Below are 16116 nucleotides of genomic sequence, written 5' to 3'. Positions count from 1 at the left end.
AGGAATATTTTGCCATCTTGTTTGTTAGCAGTCAGCCTGGATGTCTCCCCCATCCCACATCCACGTGCTAGTCCTCCGTGCTCAGCAGCTTGCCGATTTGCCTGTCGGGTCCGTATGGACTTGCTTTCGCTTTGTCACTGGAGAGCGAGCGTCAGGCCTTGGTTTCCTTTGGTAGCCTCCACAGCTGGAAAGAGCAAGCTACCCTCCTCCATCATATTTGCAAGGATTGCAAAAATCCACAGTATCCAGAGAAAGGGCAGTTCTGCACAACCTCACTACTACTACTTTACCTATTTGTGAAACCTCTTAAACCTATACGGGGCTAGAAAAGCCCAGGGCACAAAGCTAATACTTTGCACATCCACAGCAGCCTCAGCCTCTTTCTGCCATGCAGGAGCTTAATGCAGAGTTCTTGAGGTAGGAAAACACGGTGACATCCTTCTGTAGACTTTGCTGTGCAAATCCAGTGGTGTACAGCGGAGCTCAGAGTCACACCGACATCTCTGTCGGTCTCTTAGGGAGGAGACCAGCTATGCAGAGGATGAACAGGAAAAGCCGTAGCATGGCTGAAGGCACAACTCCATCCCGCCGTGGGAAACACTTCCCTTTTGTTCCCCCTCGTGATGATCGTTCTTGACACCCACGCGTCAGGCTGACTGCTCACACCCACCCCACAAGGGGTATTTCACCCCACAGTGGGCACAAAAGCCTTTGAAATATTTGGTTCCACTTGGCTAGAACTATCACCATTAATGTATCTATGCTATACTTTTCTTCCGAGAGCAGGAGGAGGAAGCCTTACCTGTGAAGGGCAGCAGAGCCTCATCCTGCCTCACTGCAATCCATCCTGGTACCTCCCCCTGCCCCAGGAAGGTGCACTCGAGCAGAATACAGCCTTTTCCTGCACACACAGCAAGGTGAAATCAGGTTAGCAGCGAACAGCGGCGGCTGTGGGCTTACATCGGTAATTTCAGCTTGCCTAGCTTTACTTTAGCAACTTTAAAGTAGGCGCTCCTGAGCATCAGGTGCGTGATTCTGTCCGTCCGACCTCCTATCCCAATTTAATTTCTCTAAAGCAATTGATACTTAAAAAGCTTTTGCTCAGTGCTCTTAAGATTTTGTTGGCATAGAAATAAACTATTGCAGGAATTAATTGAGCAGTAAAATAATAGGAAATTTATTAACAGGTGAAATATTTGCAAGCAGTTTAATATCCTCATTATTAATTCAACATATAACCTCATGTAGAGCCCTGCGGTGGAAGCTGTGCTGTTAGCGTATGGAAGAGCGCTATTTCTAAGGCTTGCTGTGAGGTTTAATGCCTCCCCCACGCTTTATTGTGTATCATTACAAGAAACACTTCAGACTGTTTGTTGTTAAAAAACACCAGGGTTTTCTTGCCTGCATGAACATCAAGTTTCAGGCTTGCTCTTAGATGTGCACAAATTTGTGAGCCAAGGAGAGGAGTAAAGGACAAAAGCAAACGGGAGATACCTTTGGTTGGTAAGGCTGCCGAGCCTGCTGCATCCCTTTAAGACTTTGAGAACGTCTTATTTGGGTATCTCCCACTCCTCACCTGAGTTGTGTGATGTGACTTACACAGCCTGTGTCCGGCAGCAGCAAAGGCCAGGAACAGCGTCACCATCCGCAGGTCACAGCCCCGTGGGGTCAGAGCACAGGCAGGCAGTGGGGTTCAGCAGCAGCTCCAGCAAGATGTGAACCAGGTCCAGGGTCCGTCCAGGGGCTCCCGCCAGGAGGTGGGCTAGAAACAAAGCTGTGACGTGGGTCCAGGATCCATCTAGAAGATACAGCTGAAGACAGGATCAAAGTGACCTGCAATGTAGATCCAAGGTTCACAGATCTCTGCACCAGGAGACAGAGCAGGAAATGAAGGGCCAGTGCTGAGCTTAAATGGGACCCATGAGCAGAGGGTGTGGGTCCCAGGTGAGGCTGGTCGGGGCAATTAAAGCCTCATGGTTCCCTCTTGGCCCTGAGAGCCAGATCACCCATGGGTGACCTAGCGTGTCATCTGCTTTTTCATTACCCTGTCAGGAGGAGGTGGCTGGTGGAAGGAACCAGAAGCATTTTTTATTTTGGTGATAGCAGTCATGCTCTAGGCAGAGACCAAGTAAGCAGTGGGCTCTGAATCCCCAGATTCCCTGGCCACGCAGGAGGAAGGGCTGTTCCTAGGGGAACGCTGTTTCAGGTAGGTGCTTGCTCCTGAGCGCCAACAGCTCTCTCTGTTCGAACCGCTTCCTTCCCTCCTGGCCCGGGAGACCACGGCCGCCTTCTAGCACACCCTGTGGGGCAGAGCAGAGCTGGGAGCATTGGGCTGCTAGTGCCTTCTCGCTTAGTTGTGAGCCTGGAAGGAGAAAAGATAATTCCCGATAACCGGAATGAGCTCCCCAGCCCCGTGTCCTGCTCTTTCCCCTCCCCCCACCCAATCCCCTTCCCCTCCCGAAAGCCCAGGGCATGTCTGACAGACTGCTCTTCCACCTGCACCACGCTTTTCTGCCGTGCTCGCAGCTGGGAGCATAAGGACCTCCGTAAGTACGCGCCAGTAGCAACGCTGGGGCTGGGGAGCTGTAAAGGCTTCATGGCCAACTTCAGTGCGGTTCATGATCAGCAGCAAAACGCACGGCACAGCTGGAAACCTCTGCTGCGTAAAGCACAATGTCCTTATTGCAAACCCGCCAGCCCCTCTCCTGGCTTCTGCGCCTGTATGTTTTGTTTCATGCTCGTTAATGTTACAACAGCCTTTGAAAAAGCAGCGCTGTCTGCAAAGTCCTGCGGTTGCATCCGTTCACAGTTTATGACCCCCTTTTTTCCCCCTGTATGCTGCATTTGTGATTTAGCAAGAAGGAGGGCTAATGGGACTCCTCGACTTCTCGGAAAGATCTACCCTCGATTTCCTCTTCTGCAGTTTCAATGAATTTGCAGTCTCTCAGTGTATTTACCAAGTACCTTGTTGTTAACACGACAGGGCTGGCCAGCACAGCAAACAAGACGCTCGCTGTGGTGCCGTGTAGTAATGTAATGCTTCCCACGGCAGTAATTGGATGCGTGCTGTGCCCCTCAGCCTCGACGGAAATAACCTTCCCGAGCTGTTCTCTATCATCATTTCATCATCTTTGTGCTTGTTCATTGTGTTCTGGTAGCAACCAGAACCCCTCGCCATGAACCACGCTATTCTACAAGGCGCTGGACGCACTGTATGAAAAAACTCTTTATGCTCTGAAATGCTCAAAACACAAAATCAAAGTACAGCGATTCTTGTCCTTCCTCAGACAGCACCATTAGGCGATGCTTCTAACAAACCCTTTCTGTATGGCGGAGAGAAAGCAATTAGGCTCGTGAAAGGCTTATTTCATTAGGAGCTTTATTAATTTGTGTCACAGATACAAGCACGGGACCTTTGCCAGAAGTGATGGAGTGTTGGTTTTCTTAATGGGTAATAAAGCAATAAGTGCTGAAATGCATTAGTGCCTTAGTCTGGGGTGAGCGGACAGGGAGTCATGAGAATGCTTGAGCGGCAAGTGTCTCGGTAAAACCTTCGCAGGGGCCGGCTGTGTTGACACCAGGCGTTTCAAGATTTGGGGTCGAGCTGTGATATTAATGCATTAGGTGATGCTGGCGCTGTTGCTGTGGTTGCAGTGACAGGAGCGTGCCGTTACGCTGACGGATGGGGGATCTAGAGCTGGCTACCAGCAGTGTGACTAGCGATGTTGATGGGGTGAGCTTACCCTGAAGAGGGTTTTGTTCTGGAGCTGTTTCCCCAAATAGAGGTCTTGGGCATCCTCACTCATCTTCTTCCAACCACGCTGAGCAGATCTGGGTGGGAGAAGCGGCTGCTGCAGGCGGGGATGGCCGATACCGTTTGCATCTCCTGCCTGCCGGTGCCAACACCCCGCGGCATGTCCCCACGGGGAAGGGGAGCAGGCGTCTCTCCGCCCTGACGTGTTCAAGCTGATCTCATCTCCATGCAAGGCAGAAGTCTATCCCTGAGGGTCTTCACCCTGCTGGGGAGCCTGCGCTCAGAGATGACGCTGGGGACCCTGCAGCCCTCTCCTGCTGCCTTTCCGCCGCCTGTCGGTACCCAAGCAAAGCTGAGCGGGGAGGCCAGGGAGGTAAAGCTGTCCCAGCAGAGCCGAGAGGGTGCTCAGGAGGGACCAGAGTAGGTGTTGCAGGTGCTCCGACAGCATTGCATCTTAACCCTGTTAGCGCTGATCAACACTGCGTTCAATTCCAGCAGCAGCACTGCCGGGGCTGCATCTGTAGTGAGGTGCGATCGATTCTTTAGTCCAAAGAGAGTTACAGCTGTACCTTAGATAGTCACTTCAGGTCAGACACCAAGACTCCGCTTCTGACTTGCTTTTCCCATGCAGGGCTGCTGCCAAGGGCCTCTCGCTCAGCCTGATGGAGCGACTCATCGAGAGGTACGGGGAGAAGATTGTGAAGATGCTGACGGTGCAGTACCGAATGCACCAGGCCATCATGCAGTGGGCTTCCTCGGAGATGTACAGCGGCCGGCTCACTGCTCACCCATCAGTAGCCCAGCATTTGCTCAAGTGAGTGACTTGCTCTTCGCTGGTATGTGAGCAGAGATGTCATTTTCATCCCTTTGCATGCAGGGTTTGTCCCCTCCCTGTGATGGAGTTTTCCATTCCCCCTGGCCCTGCAATAGCATTTCTGTTTCGCCCTTTATTTCATTGAGGAAACATTAACTGGGGAGAGGGGGGTATTGTCTTTTTTCCTATGTAACAAGAAATCGTGGAGAGTTATCTTCTGTTTCCTCCTTTGGTATGACAAACAACAAAGTAAAATCCCCTTGCAGCTGGTGCGAATATACGAAGTCCTGACCTGCAGTGGGCATACCCCAAGCGGTGTTCCTCTATCTCAGGTTCCTGCTGAGGGTGGGAGCAGACGCCAGGCTTCTGGTGTGTTTCCACACGTCCAGGTGATTGCTAGGGCCAGCGTGTGTCCCATCTTTGGTCCCAACATCGACATCAGAAAGATCAGAAAGCGAGGTTCCCTTTCCAGCTTGGATAGTTTTACTGGCGGGACAGCACCTGCGGCAGGTCTGATGGCATCGGATCTGTTCCTTGTCTACAGTGGTTTCCCTTTCTTTGGTAGTTTGAAGGAAGTGACTCGCATTTCATTTCCATTGCGCCCTGGGACAGACAGTTGTTTGCCAACACTCGCTGTGACTGTCAATAATTGGTGCTTTTTAAAATTGCAGTCAGTGCAGTTCTGGGAGGCGGATGGGAAAACATTAATTCTCTCTGCTGGACTTGGAGAAGCATGAAATATCCCAGTGCTTGTCTGCATGCTGCTCTTGTATTCTTAGCAATGCTTTTTTTTAAATGCAAATATTTAGGAGTCGGAAAAATTTATATTCCCCTAGAATGTCTCCATTTCCTAGTAGATCCAGTTTTGGACAGAGATAGCTGGAGCGGCCATTTTATCATCCTTCTTTCAGAATAATCTTACTTGCAAACAGCGTGAATACTACCTGGATGGGAGCAGCAAGCTCTGCGTGTGTGCGAGACAGCCCCGCCACCCTCATCCACCTCCGCTGCAGCCAGCGCGGGGATTTCTGCTCGTGTCAGCACGCTCTGTAGTACGGCTTCGGGGCTATCGAGGCTTCACTTCAACTTACATCAGTGAAGCTACGCTGACTTCTGTCTTGGTTTAAATACACATTTGTGTATAGTTGTGTGATTTTATGGGTGAGTGTGGTGGGTTCTATAGGTAAGAGTGGGCAAGGCCGGTTCATCAGCGCCAGGAGGAGCTCAGCTGAGCTGGATGGGACCCATTCAGCAATGTTTTAGCTCTACAGATCTAATTCCAGGGTCGGTGCTCTACAAAACCCTTTCTCGATTGTTCTTGTTCCTTGCCATGCTTTTTTCTCCATTTAAATTTGTAAATTCAAAATAGCAACTAGTAAAGAACCCCAGGCAAAATGGTTTGGAACCATGAAATAGGAAAGCAAATGAAAAGTTGAAGTTAGGCGACTTGGTTATTCTGACGAGCTGGTTTATTTTTATAGCTGATGATGTAGTGAAGGAGTTTTTTTCCATTCCACAGTGCAGTTTAGTCCCCTGCTCAGGGCCTTTTCCTGCAGACACTGCTGTCTAAACCAGTCATTGAATCTGCCAGCCCGCAGCCCTGCTGCCATGTCGCATGAATACAGCGGTGCTCAGTTCAGGCACTGGATCACGTAAAGTTTCTGTGCTTCTGTAGAAGAGCAGGTAGTGCAGGGGCTTGATACTGGACCATTTAGGTTGCTAGTACCAATTGCTTCGTGATATTTGTGAGCATCTCGCGTCTTTTCATGCTGCAAGGGCTTTCTGTGGCCACTGTGAGTACACAAAGAAAGGGGATTATCTACGTGAATAACTTGGCTTTTGCTCAGAGTCATTTGTCTGCGCAGACACAGGCAGTGGTAGGACAGTGGCGGAGCAGGTATAAAGGAGATCGGAAGCCTGTTGGGTTTGATTTTACAAAGAGAGGGAGATAAACCTGTCGTGGGGAGGAACCACTCTAATGGGGAACCGGAGGTGGCCCTGTTCCAGAGGAGATCATGGAAATGGGGAAGGTGCCTTGTGCCTCCGTTTGAGTCCAGTCGCTGGGCTGAGGCAGGCAGTCCCCGCAGCCGGGGAAGGGCTCTTCCTTGGGGCTCCGGTTTGCCATGGGACTGGGAAAGGTAATCTTTTGCAGGGCTTTGGCTCCCTGTGTCATAGCTGCATTGATCCCTGTACCTCCCCCGACATGCATTACAACAGCAATAGCTTCTGACAGGCGAAAAATGAGTTTCAGTCAAGAGTGGAGACTTCTGATGTCAAAGGAGTGAGTAATGTCCGGAGTCCATGGGAAGCGAGGGTAGTCGGTGGCATACAGATGCAGAGGAGCAGACGTGCAGTGCCAGGAGTCCTGGGGAGGAGAGGCTGCAGCTGGGGGCTCGTCTTGAGCTGGAAGCTGCCTTTGCCCTCCCTTCCTTGCCTGGCATTTGGAGGTAGTCCTCCTTTTTGATGGCTTGCCGTCTGCCTTGTTTATTTGCAGACTCTCTGGAGTCACAGCTCTCTGTGATTTGTACATGATGTACAGTAACGTGTCGTTGTTTGAGAGCTCTCCTGCCATCTCCAGGCTTTCCGTTCCTGCCCTGCATTGCCTGTCCTCTTCCTAGGCTGTGAATTCAGCTAGCGACTTCCTTGGGTATTAAAATAGGGTTTATTAATATTTTTTTGAATGCAGCAGCTTTAGATGTAGGAATGATGTGAAACCCCAACTCCTCTGTGGTTCCTTGGGCTGCGCTTTCTTCTCTTGCCCGACAGCGCTGCTGTCAAATCTCTGGTAATACTTCAGGCACTCCTTCTCCCTCTCAACACTGTTAAAAACCAGAAAGCAGCTGCCACATCTCCCTAGGTCTGCATATCTTTCCTGTTTGAGACCATCTAAGCAAGACACTTAACACCCCCGCACTGTACCCTTGTCTTGCAATAACTGGGCTGTGTAGCACAGTTGGTGAGAAAGCTCTCAACGCTGCTCGCTGGCCCTTCTGAGACTCTCCGGGGGCCTCAGCTCTTCGTTTGCACTTTGAGAGAGCTTTTAAGTGGTAATCCCATGGTGCAGAGCAATAATGGCTTTTCAGCTATGGCTTTCCGGCGTTGCCAAACTCCCCTGGGCCTCTCGAGACTTGCTGTGCCGTCGGTTGTGGGTGCTGTCCTGGCACTGGCCCCAGGGAGCCTGGCGCTGACAGCCGAGGGCCCCCCGGAGCTAAAGCGTAGCTATCGCTCTACGGGACATGCTCTCAGCAGCATCACTGCAGATGCAAAGAGGACCAAAGCTTGGTGGAGCAGAAAGGTGATAATCTCGGTTCTCAGCTCCTGTCATTCTTCACCTCCTCCAGAGCCAGTATTCCTGCGTTTTCACCCCACGGGACACCTCTGTTGGTCTATAGCCCCATCCCTCGGAAGCAATATCCAGCTATGCCTTCCCTCTGTCCTTGCAGTGTTGCTGGGAGGAGTAGACAACAACACAACGGATCATCCCTTTGGCATAGTTTCAGCGTTGTTAACTGGCCCTTTCCCAAATTCCTCGTGCAGGGACCTGCCGGGCGTCACCTCCACAGAAGAGACTACAATTCCCCTATTGCTTATAGACACTGCTGGCTGTGGCCTGTTTGAGCTGGAAGTGGAAGATGAACAGTCTAAGGGGAATCCAGGTACTGTTGTTCAGAAAATTTTGTTGGCACGAATCGATTGTCTGAGGTTGTCAGCCTCCCGCGGGCTTGGCCACTGCACCAGCTGAGCCACGGCCCAGAGATGTCCCCCTCCAGGGCAGGTAGCAGGGGAAGGTGGGGTCCCCAGGGAGCCTTGCTGGTTCGAGAGATCATCTCTTCTATAAATCCGCAAGCTCAAAGGACTCTGAGCGAGAGCGGAGTGGCAACAGGGCCGCAGTGATGGTGTGCAGTTTGTGGGTGGCCGGGCTGGCTGCCTTGTTCCCTTGCAGAGACATTTCTCCGTGCTGTGGACTAGGACGGGGGGAGGATTCCTGCGACGGATGCTTTACACAAGTTGGCGGGGCAGATAGTATCAGGCGGAGCCCAAGCTGGTTTTAGAGAGGCTGTAGACGGGGCTCTAAGTTGCCTCCCAGTCCTCTGCTCCTGTTGTGAAGTCCTGTATGGCGCTTCTGCATGAATTTTCTTAAGACATGAGTTTCCTGGTGGTTTTCTGACTTAGAAAATAGCTTTCGTTTCAGAGACTGAGTGTAAAGTCAGGTGCCATAGCCATTGTAATCAAGCAGGAGAACTTTGAAACCGGTGATGCTGCCTCCTTTGTGTCCTCACTTCCACAGCAGGGCGGGATTGTGCTGGTGGATGCTGCTCGTGCTCCTCTAGATTGAGTCTGGCAACCCCACGCCTGCTAGCTGCCTCCCAAGAGGCTCGCGGAGGGCCTGTGCCAGGACGTGCTGCACATGGGCTGTCCAAAATCTGGTGCTGCATCTGACAATCCACGTATCCCAACCTTGTTATGGAGATAGCTCTCCTAAAAGCATTAAGGAGAGCTTTCAGCCCAGAAAGCTGTTGGCAAAAGGATTGCTGGGAGGTCACAGTGAGCCTCGGCTTTGGGGAGGGTGAGACTCTTCTTTCAGGACAACATCTTCCCCTACATTGTAAATTGACTGCCCAGATGGGCTCTGCGGTGCCCGGAGGGGACTGATGCCCGTGTGCGGTGCCTGTGCCCTGCCACCTTGCCCGCGGCCACCCCTGCCTGCCTGGCTGCTGCCTGCGCTTTGCCCGATGGCCGAGCCACAGGCTTTTCTCGCCATTCGCTCTCACGTGGCCAAGAGCTTGTTTGGCAGCGTGGCTGCCCGCTCCGGGGGTTAATTTGTTTTCCTCTCTGCTCACCAGTGCAGATCTCATGCCAGCAACAGACCTCCGAGGCTTCAGGTCTGTCTCTGGCAAGGCAGGGAAAACGGACTGTAAAATACACGGACGTTTTTTACTAGTTTAAATAACTTTTGCCTTCTTTAAGTGCCTCTTGTTTTCCGTGCACCAGTCCCCGTGGTCCTTCTGAACAGAGAAGGGCTCTTGTCCCCAAATGGAGAGCCAAAAAGACTTGTCTAAGATAACTCAGGGGTTTTGAGCAGGGGATTAAATATATGTCTCCTAAAATTTGGGAGGCAGCCTTTTGGAGCAGCATCCTGCAGATTCTGGATTTTTATGCCTGTGTTTTGCTGCAAAATGGAGGGAAGTCGGTCCAGCCAATAAAGCAGTGAAATAGTTCACATTTGTATTTAACTTGTCCTCATTATATGTCTGGGAACCAGGCAGCATCCTGACTAGCCAGCTGTTTGTGGCAGGCTGCTGGCAGTCTCGGGAAGGTCTGAGCACGCGGATCTGAGCGTGAAGCTTGTTTATTGGGTCGCGGAGATTTAGAAATGGGGGGACTTGAAAAAGCAGAATAAAAAGGAAAGGTGGAGTTTTCTCAGTTGCAGCGTAGAGAATTGAATTTTAGTGAGGTCTAGGGTCTCACTTCAGAGAGAGAATAATCTATTGCCTGGATTATCGTAGATCTCTGGGATTAATACAGGAAGGCCAGAGAAAGCCAAGCGCTGTTCAAAAAGCTCTTCTTAAGCGTAAGCGAGCCGGTGACTCGGAAAGGCGAGAAGCAGGTGCTGTGCGGCCCTGGGAATGGGGCTGTGTAGCACATCACCCTCTCGCCAAGCAAGCCAGGTTGGGATCGTTAGCCGCAGGCAGTGCTGGACCGCAGGCGGGACTGGCCTTAGCCTTTCCTTGCTCTTTAACGGGGAAGTGGGCACATTTCTCCCAGCCGCAGCGTGTCCAAGCTGTTGGCTTCGTTCCGCCTGCCCGCCTGTTCCCATCACCGCCCTGTCTGCTTTCTGCCCTAGGCGAGGTGCAGCTGGCCGGTTTGCACATCCAAGCCTTGGTGGAAGCTGGTGTGAAGGCACAAGACATCGCTGTCGTAGCCCCCTACAACCTCCAGGTGAGATGACCCGCTCCTGGCATCCCCTCTCTCTTTCCGCGTGCACACAGGAAATGCACAGAGGTGGATTCAAACCTTGACATCCCCAGGAGTGATACCAGAGCGTCGTCGGAGAGATGAAGGTGGAAGTCAGCAGAGCCAAATTGTATAATCGGCATTTGTGGCCAACTTCTCCACATCTAAGCAGCTTGAGGCCATGGAGGGAAGAGATGTTTGTAGGGTATTTTCCACTCCCAGCCTCATGGGTCAGTGCTTGAGCTTCAGGAGATGAGTGCTCATCCTTGTGGGCTTGAGAGGAAGGGACTTCACCAAAACACTGCCATCCATTTTAATCCTTTTCACCTTGTACTTTTCTTTCAAAAATATCTATCACATGTTTTTCAGGTGGACATGCTAAGAGAGCACCTCTGCCACAGGTACCCAGAGCTAGAAATCAAATCAGTTGATGGTTTCCAAGGAAGAGAGAAAGAGGCAGTGATCCTGTCGTTTGTGAGATCCAACAGGAAGGGTAAGAGTTCGCTGCTGGGGAGTTACTCCGTGGGGAATGAGAAAGAAACGGGAACTGTGTGATTGCTCAAAGGTCGCTCGTCACATTGCCAAACGCTGAGGTTTAATTGCAGTTCTGATGGTCTCTAGCATTTTGCTCTGAATAAGTTTACTGGCAAGAACCTTCCTTTTCAGCCTTTTTTTTTTTTTTTTTTAAATGAACGAATATATTTGCTGACACAATTGCAGAGGAAGGCTCCCGTGCTAGGCAGCAGGTAAAAAGGAAGCCAGGAGTGCTTAGTTTGAAGGTTTCCTGGCATCGAGGCCTCAGGAATTATTCAAACCAGGGTCCTAAGAATGGCACATGTCATGTTAGCACCACATTAACTGGAGTGACGAGCACTTCCCACAAAAGGTGAAATTTGGGGGGCTTATTTCTGGGTTTGGAACCTATTTTGGGTCACTTCCCCAAAGAAAGCAAGCAGGAGCTGGCATTACAAGTCATGCACAGAAAATGCTTCTTTTGGGAGCAAAATCTAGAGCGGAAAATCGAGTTCTTTCCTATCAGCAGCTGCAGAGAAAGTTAATAGCTGGAAAAAAGCTGCTGCCGTGGAGCTGTGAGGCTCCTTCAGCGGAGCCATCGGCCCGTGCTGACGGGTTTTGTGGCGGCCAGCTCGAGCGGAGGGCACGAGCGGGACCGCTCTGTGAACCACCTCTCTCCGTGCATGGTTCACTGCCCTTTTCAAACCCGCAGTGAGACACAGCCCTTCCTGCACTACCTTTGCTGCTGATGCTGCTGAAGATGAGACGCTGTGTATGCGCTGGGAATGCTGATATCTAGAAGGAAAAAAAAAGGGGGAAAGGATTCATGGGAGGAGGAGGCTTGCTTTTTTTTTTTCTTTCTTTTTAAGAAAGGCTAGAGCAAGAAAAGCAGTGTTGGGGGGAGAATGGAGGTGGGGGACAGGAATAAGAATAGTCCTTATTCACAAGTGACTCACCTCGCCGTTGCTCAGTGGGAGCTGGTGTCCTCCGTGAAGGCGTGCGTCCCCCGGCCCCCTTCCCGTGCCAGCGAGCAGCCAAAGCTCAGCTGCGGTGCAGGAATCACTTGCTTCCCTGGGGCATGAGGCAGCTTCTCCTGGTGTCTGGGCACAGCTCTGCTCTGTGGGGCACAAGAGATGTTGTTAGTGCCCTCTGAGACCCTTGAGAGAAATCCATACCCTTTTTGCAGCTGCATTTCTCAGCGCAGAGGTGGCCAGGGACCTTGACCAGCGGTGCCTGTCCCTTCTGCAGCCATTCCCTATCTCGCAGGAAACCCTCTTGCCGGATCAGAGGAGTTGGACTTGCCCCTGCGGTCAGCCGAAACCACATGAGAGAAACTGGAAATCGTTCTCTAAGCTGCGGAGCACAGAGAGGGGATCACCCACAGCCTGTTCCTCAAAGGCAGCACAGAGTAGGCTGCTCAGCCACGGCAAGGCAAGGCAGAAACAGAGCCAGGCTGGTCACCGCACTGGCGGAGGCATTAATTTCTTCCCGACTGGCCTCCTCTTTATCCCCAGGAGCTGGAAACTCAAAAGCCGCCCACGCTACCCTTCTTGCTAGCTGAGCCTCACTGAGTCATCTTGGCATTTGCTAGCTCGTACGGCTTTTCTTTGAGAAAATAGCCAGAGAGCAGAAGCAAACCTTGCAGAGTTGCCTAAATGGCTCTTACTTTAAACCCGTCGAGAGTCTGGGGGCAGGTGGGGGGCAGTTGTACAGGACAGGGTGTATTTCTTTACCTGCAGTTCCTCTTCTGTCACAGGGTGAACCTCTTCCACATTGCTCCATATCGCATTTGCTCCCAGGTCCCAGCCTGATCTTGTGGTACGGGCCACCCAGGAAAATATTTCTCCTCTCCGTGTGCCATCCATGCTCCTCCCGAGCCCGGGAGCTGAGTGGGGAGCCCTGGCTCTGGCTTGCAGGCGGTGAAATGGAGCCAGAAAGATGAAGGTGACAGCGTGAGCCAGGGACCAGAGTCCAGTAAATGCTGACTCCCACCCTTCGGCTAAGCAACCCTTCAGTCGTTTGGGACAAATCTAGAGCTGGAGCCAACGCTGCACCCGCTGCCAGTCCTGAGCCCCTTGGTTTCTTTCTCGCAGGTGAGGTGGGCTTTCTCGCGGAAGACCGGCGGATAAACGTAGCAGTGACCCGTGCCCGGCGCCACGTGGCTGTCATCTGCGACACCCGCACCGTCAGCAACCAAGCCTTTCTGAAGCGGCTGGTGGAGTATTTCAGCCAGCACGGGGAGGTGCGCACAGCCTTCGAGTACCTCGACAACCTCGTGCCCGAAAACTACACTCAGGAGGGCCGCAGTGAGCAGCAGCGGTGTGCAAAGCTCCCCGCAGCATCTGGCCCCAAACCGCAGCCGCCTTCGGGGAGGAAACTCAAAGCAGCAGGAACCAAACCGGAGTGTCACAAGCAAGAAGCACGTTTCTCCTCGAAAACAAGTGGACCTGGGAGAGAGAGCCCGGCGACAAAAGATGGTACTGACCGATTCAAGGCCATGCTGGTGGCCTTCCTGGAGAGCAGCGAGACGCAGTTGGATTTCCCCCCGTCCCTCAATTCTCACGATCGGATGCTGGTTCACCTAATGGCAGAGGAGTACGGGCTGCAGCACGTGAGCACCGGGGAAGGGAGGGATCGGTACATCAGCGTTCGCAAGAAAGAGCCTGCCGAGCCTTCGCTCCCCGCAGCCGCCCCCCGCAGCAAGCAGCTCCCCCTTCCGCAGCCACAACACCCCAGCGGGGAAACTCCCCTCCCCGCTGAGCCAGGAGGAAGCGGCGAGGGCTCAGGGAAAGTGGACCTGAAAGCCCTGCACTTGGAGAGAGTCCAGAGGGAGAAAGCCAGACGGGAGGAGGCAGCAAGGAAGGCTGAGGAGCCCGGTGCCGGCCTTCAGGGCAGCAGCAGGAAAAAAGACAAAAGCGAAGCCAAAGGTAGGTCGCTCTCTTTGTAACCAGCACAATTAATAGTCTTCCTTGAATGGATCGTGCTTCTTAATCTCCATGGGTTTGCTTCCAGGCCTTGGGATTTGTCTGTGTGCGTGGAGCATGGGATGTGGCTCTTGGAAAGCTCTCTGATGCTCGTCACTGCAGAGATGTGAGAACTGGCAGGGGTGTGCATCAGTTGGCTGCGGCGTCTGGGGGAGGGGGCTTTGGGATGCTTGGAGGCACATTTCTTCAGTTCAAAAAAAAAACCCAAAACACTGGGGACCCTTTTCCAGGAAGAAAGGCTCAGGAGTTAGCTTGGAGGCTCCCAAACGTAGGGAGGGGAATTGAGAGGGGTACCTGGCCCGCATCGAAGGATGTGGCTGCCTCCTAAAAGTGGAAGCAGGGAAAACAGAGCCGGGAGCTGCTCTCCTCCCTGCCAGACACGGTCCCTTTTCCCCCCCGCCCCAGGCGTGCTGCGGGTGGGAGCCTTGAGCTCCCATTAGTGCCTTTGAACACGGGCCAGAGTTTATTGGCACAATGGATCTCATGGGGGCTGAAATCCCAGTTGCTGCAAGCGGCAAGTCCCTGGGCCAGTGCTGCTTCTCACGAGCCGGGGCTGTAGCCGCGGGTTGCTCGGGTTTGTTCTCCAGTGCTAAGCAGGCGGTTAAATGGCCGGCTCTCTTCCCCGTCTTCTCCCCAGGAAAGCCAGCAGTTAAGAGCGGAGCAGACAGCGTGGCAGAAGAAGATATCGACGCTCTGATCTCTGCTGCCATTAAAGCTGACAACACCTGCGGCTTCCCCCGCTGCAAGGCCAGCGTTGCCACCCTGGGACAGCTTTGCCTCCACTGCAACAGGCGCTACTGCCTCAGCCATCACATCCCGGAGGTACGCGTGGGGCCGGGCAGCCTGCCCGGGGCTGTGAGCGCTGAGGGGGCTGGAGAGGAGTAGGATGTGCCAAGCAACATGGGTTTAACGTGGGAATTTTCCCCGTCAGGCTCCCCAGGCAGGGTTTCCTTGCAAGGAGTGTGAAGCGGAGCCCTCTCTGCCAGAGCTTTTGCTGGAGCTGCAGGTAGAAAGGGCTGCCAGGCGCTGACACGTGGGCTCTGCACACCTCCTCCCGAGAGCTTTTTCTTTTTTTCCTCTCTTGCTTTGTGCCCTTCTGTACTGTTCTCTGCCATTTACACTCCTGGGTCGTGCAGATAAAGCGAGGCAGAGAGGAGAAACGAAGAGGCATGAGCTTAAGACAGTGACTGGAGGGAGCCCGGACACTGGCTTCCCAGCTCGTTGCAGACTCCCTCTGGAACCTGGGGACGAGTCAAGGCCTGATCCCGCACAGAGCAGCGCTGCGTGCCTGGTTAGCAGTCAGGCGTTTCCTTAAGTGCCTTTCTGGCGTGGAGCTGGGTTGCTCCGCACTGTGCAGCCTCAGCTGCAGCTCCCATGCATACCTGAGTGACCGCAGTCCCTCAGCCTCCTCTGCTCTGCTTTCCTGCGCTGGAGGACTCCCGAGCAGGCATCTCGGCAGCCCTGCCATGTCCTGCATGCCCGTGGGAGCGGTAGCGTGATGGCCACTGAACCAACAGCTTCTCCCTGGCTGTTCTTCCGTAGCTGCTTGACAGCCCTTTCGTCCCCAGATGCGGGAAGGAAGGAAACTAAGCCTAAACTGATGTCAGGCTTCATCTTTCTGGTCAGGTGCAGAGGCAAGCAGGTGACTTTAAGCCTCCAGCGTTGGCAGTGTGATGCTTCGTGGTAAGCTGGCCACAGGGTTTGAGTCCTGGGGGCAGAGCTGCTGTGGCTGGACGGCGGCTGTGACGAGTACGCAGGCTGAGAGGTGACGGTTCTCCATTCAGCCGCAGCCTCCTGCGCCCGTTGTCCCTCGTCCTGCCTCACCCAGGCATAGCTCTTCGCCGTGTGGAGTCTCCCAGAGCTTAGCAGCATTTAGCGAGCTGACCTATAAATCCTCAGCATAGATTTTCCACTTGTCAAGTACTATCTGTTTCCATGGCAAAGAATAGTTGTATTTATGGTCATTCACAATCCAGTTGGGATATAAATTTATTTCCTGCAGAATCGCCTCTCCCTGCCGAATTGTAATGAGGACTCCAATGAGAAACAATGGGAAGGATAAAATCCACAATGAGTTTTTCTTGCTTTTTAAAGTT

At 52.8% G+C, this 16116-nt stretch overlaps 1 protein-coding gene across 1 annotated transcript in view; it reads left to right on the top strand.

Annotated features, from left to right (window-relative positions):
* Positions 1–16116, top strand: part of IGHMBP2 (immunoglobulin mu DNA binding protein 2) — a gene marked incomplete at its 5' end in the record, with an annotated part of 44653 nt that overhangs the window by 27091 nt on the left and 1446 nt on the right. Inside the window, 6 exons of the mRNA XM_082485668.1 lie at positions 4386–4568; positions 8106–8224; positions 10414–10508; positions 10893–11016; positions 13130–13963; positions 14658–14842. Coding sequence (XP_082341794.1) covers positions 4386–4568; positions 8106–8224; positions 10414–10508; positions 10893–11016; positions 13130–13963; positions 14658–14842 — 1540 coding nt within the window. The remainder of the gene's footprint in view (positions 1–4385; positions 4569–8105; positions 8225–10413; positions 10509–10892; positions 11017–13129; positions 13964–14657; positions 14843–16116) is intronic.

The sequence above is a fragment of the Vanellus vanellus genome, assembly GCF_965231255.1.
Source record: "Vanellus vanellus genome assembly, chromosome: 6".
Lineage (NCBI taxonomy): Eukaryota > Metazoa > Chordata > Aves > Charadriiformes > Charadriidae > Vanellus > Vanellus vanellus.
Note: the sequence above shows the minus strand (reverse complement) of the source record. Positions and strands in the feature narration are given on the sequence as shown.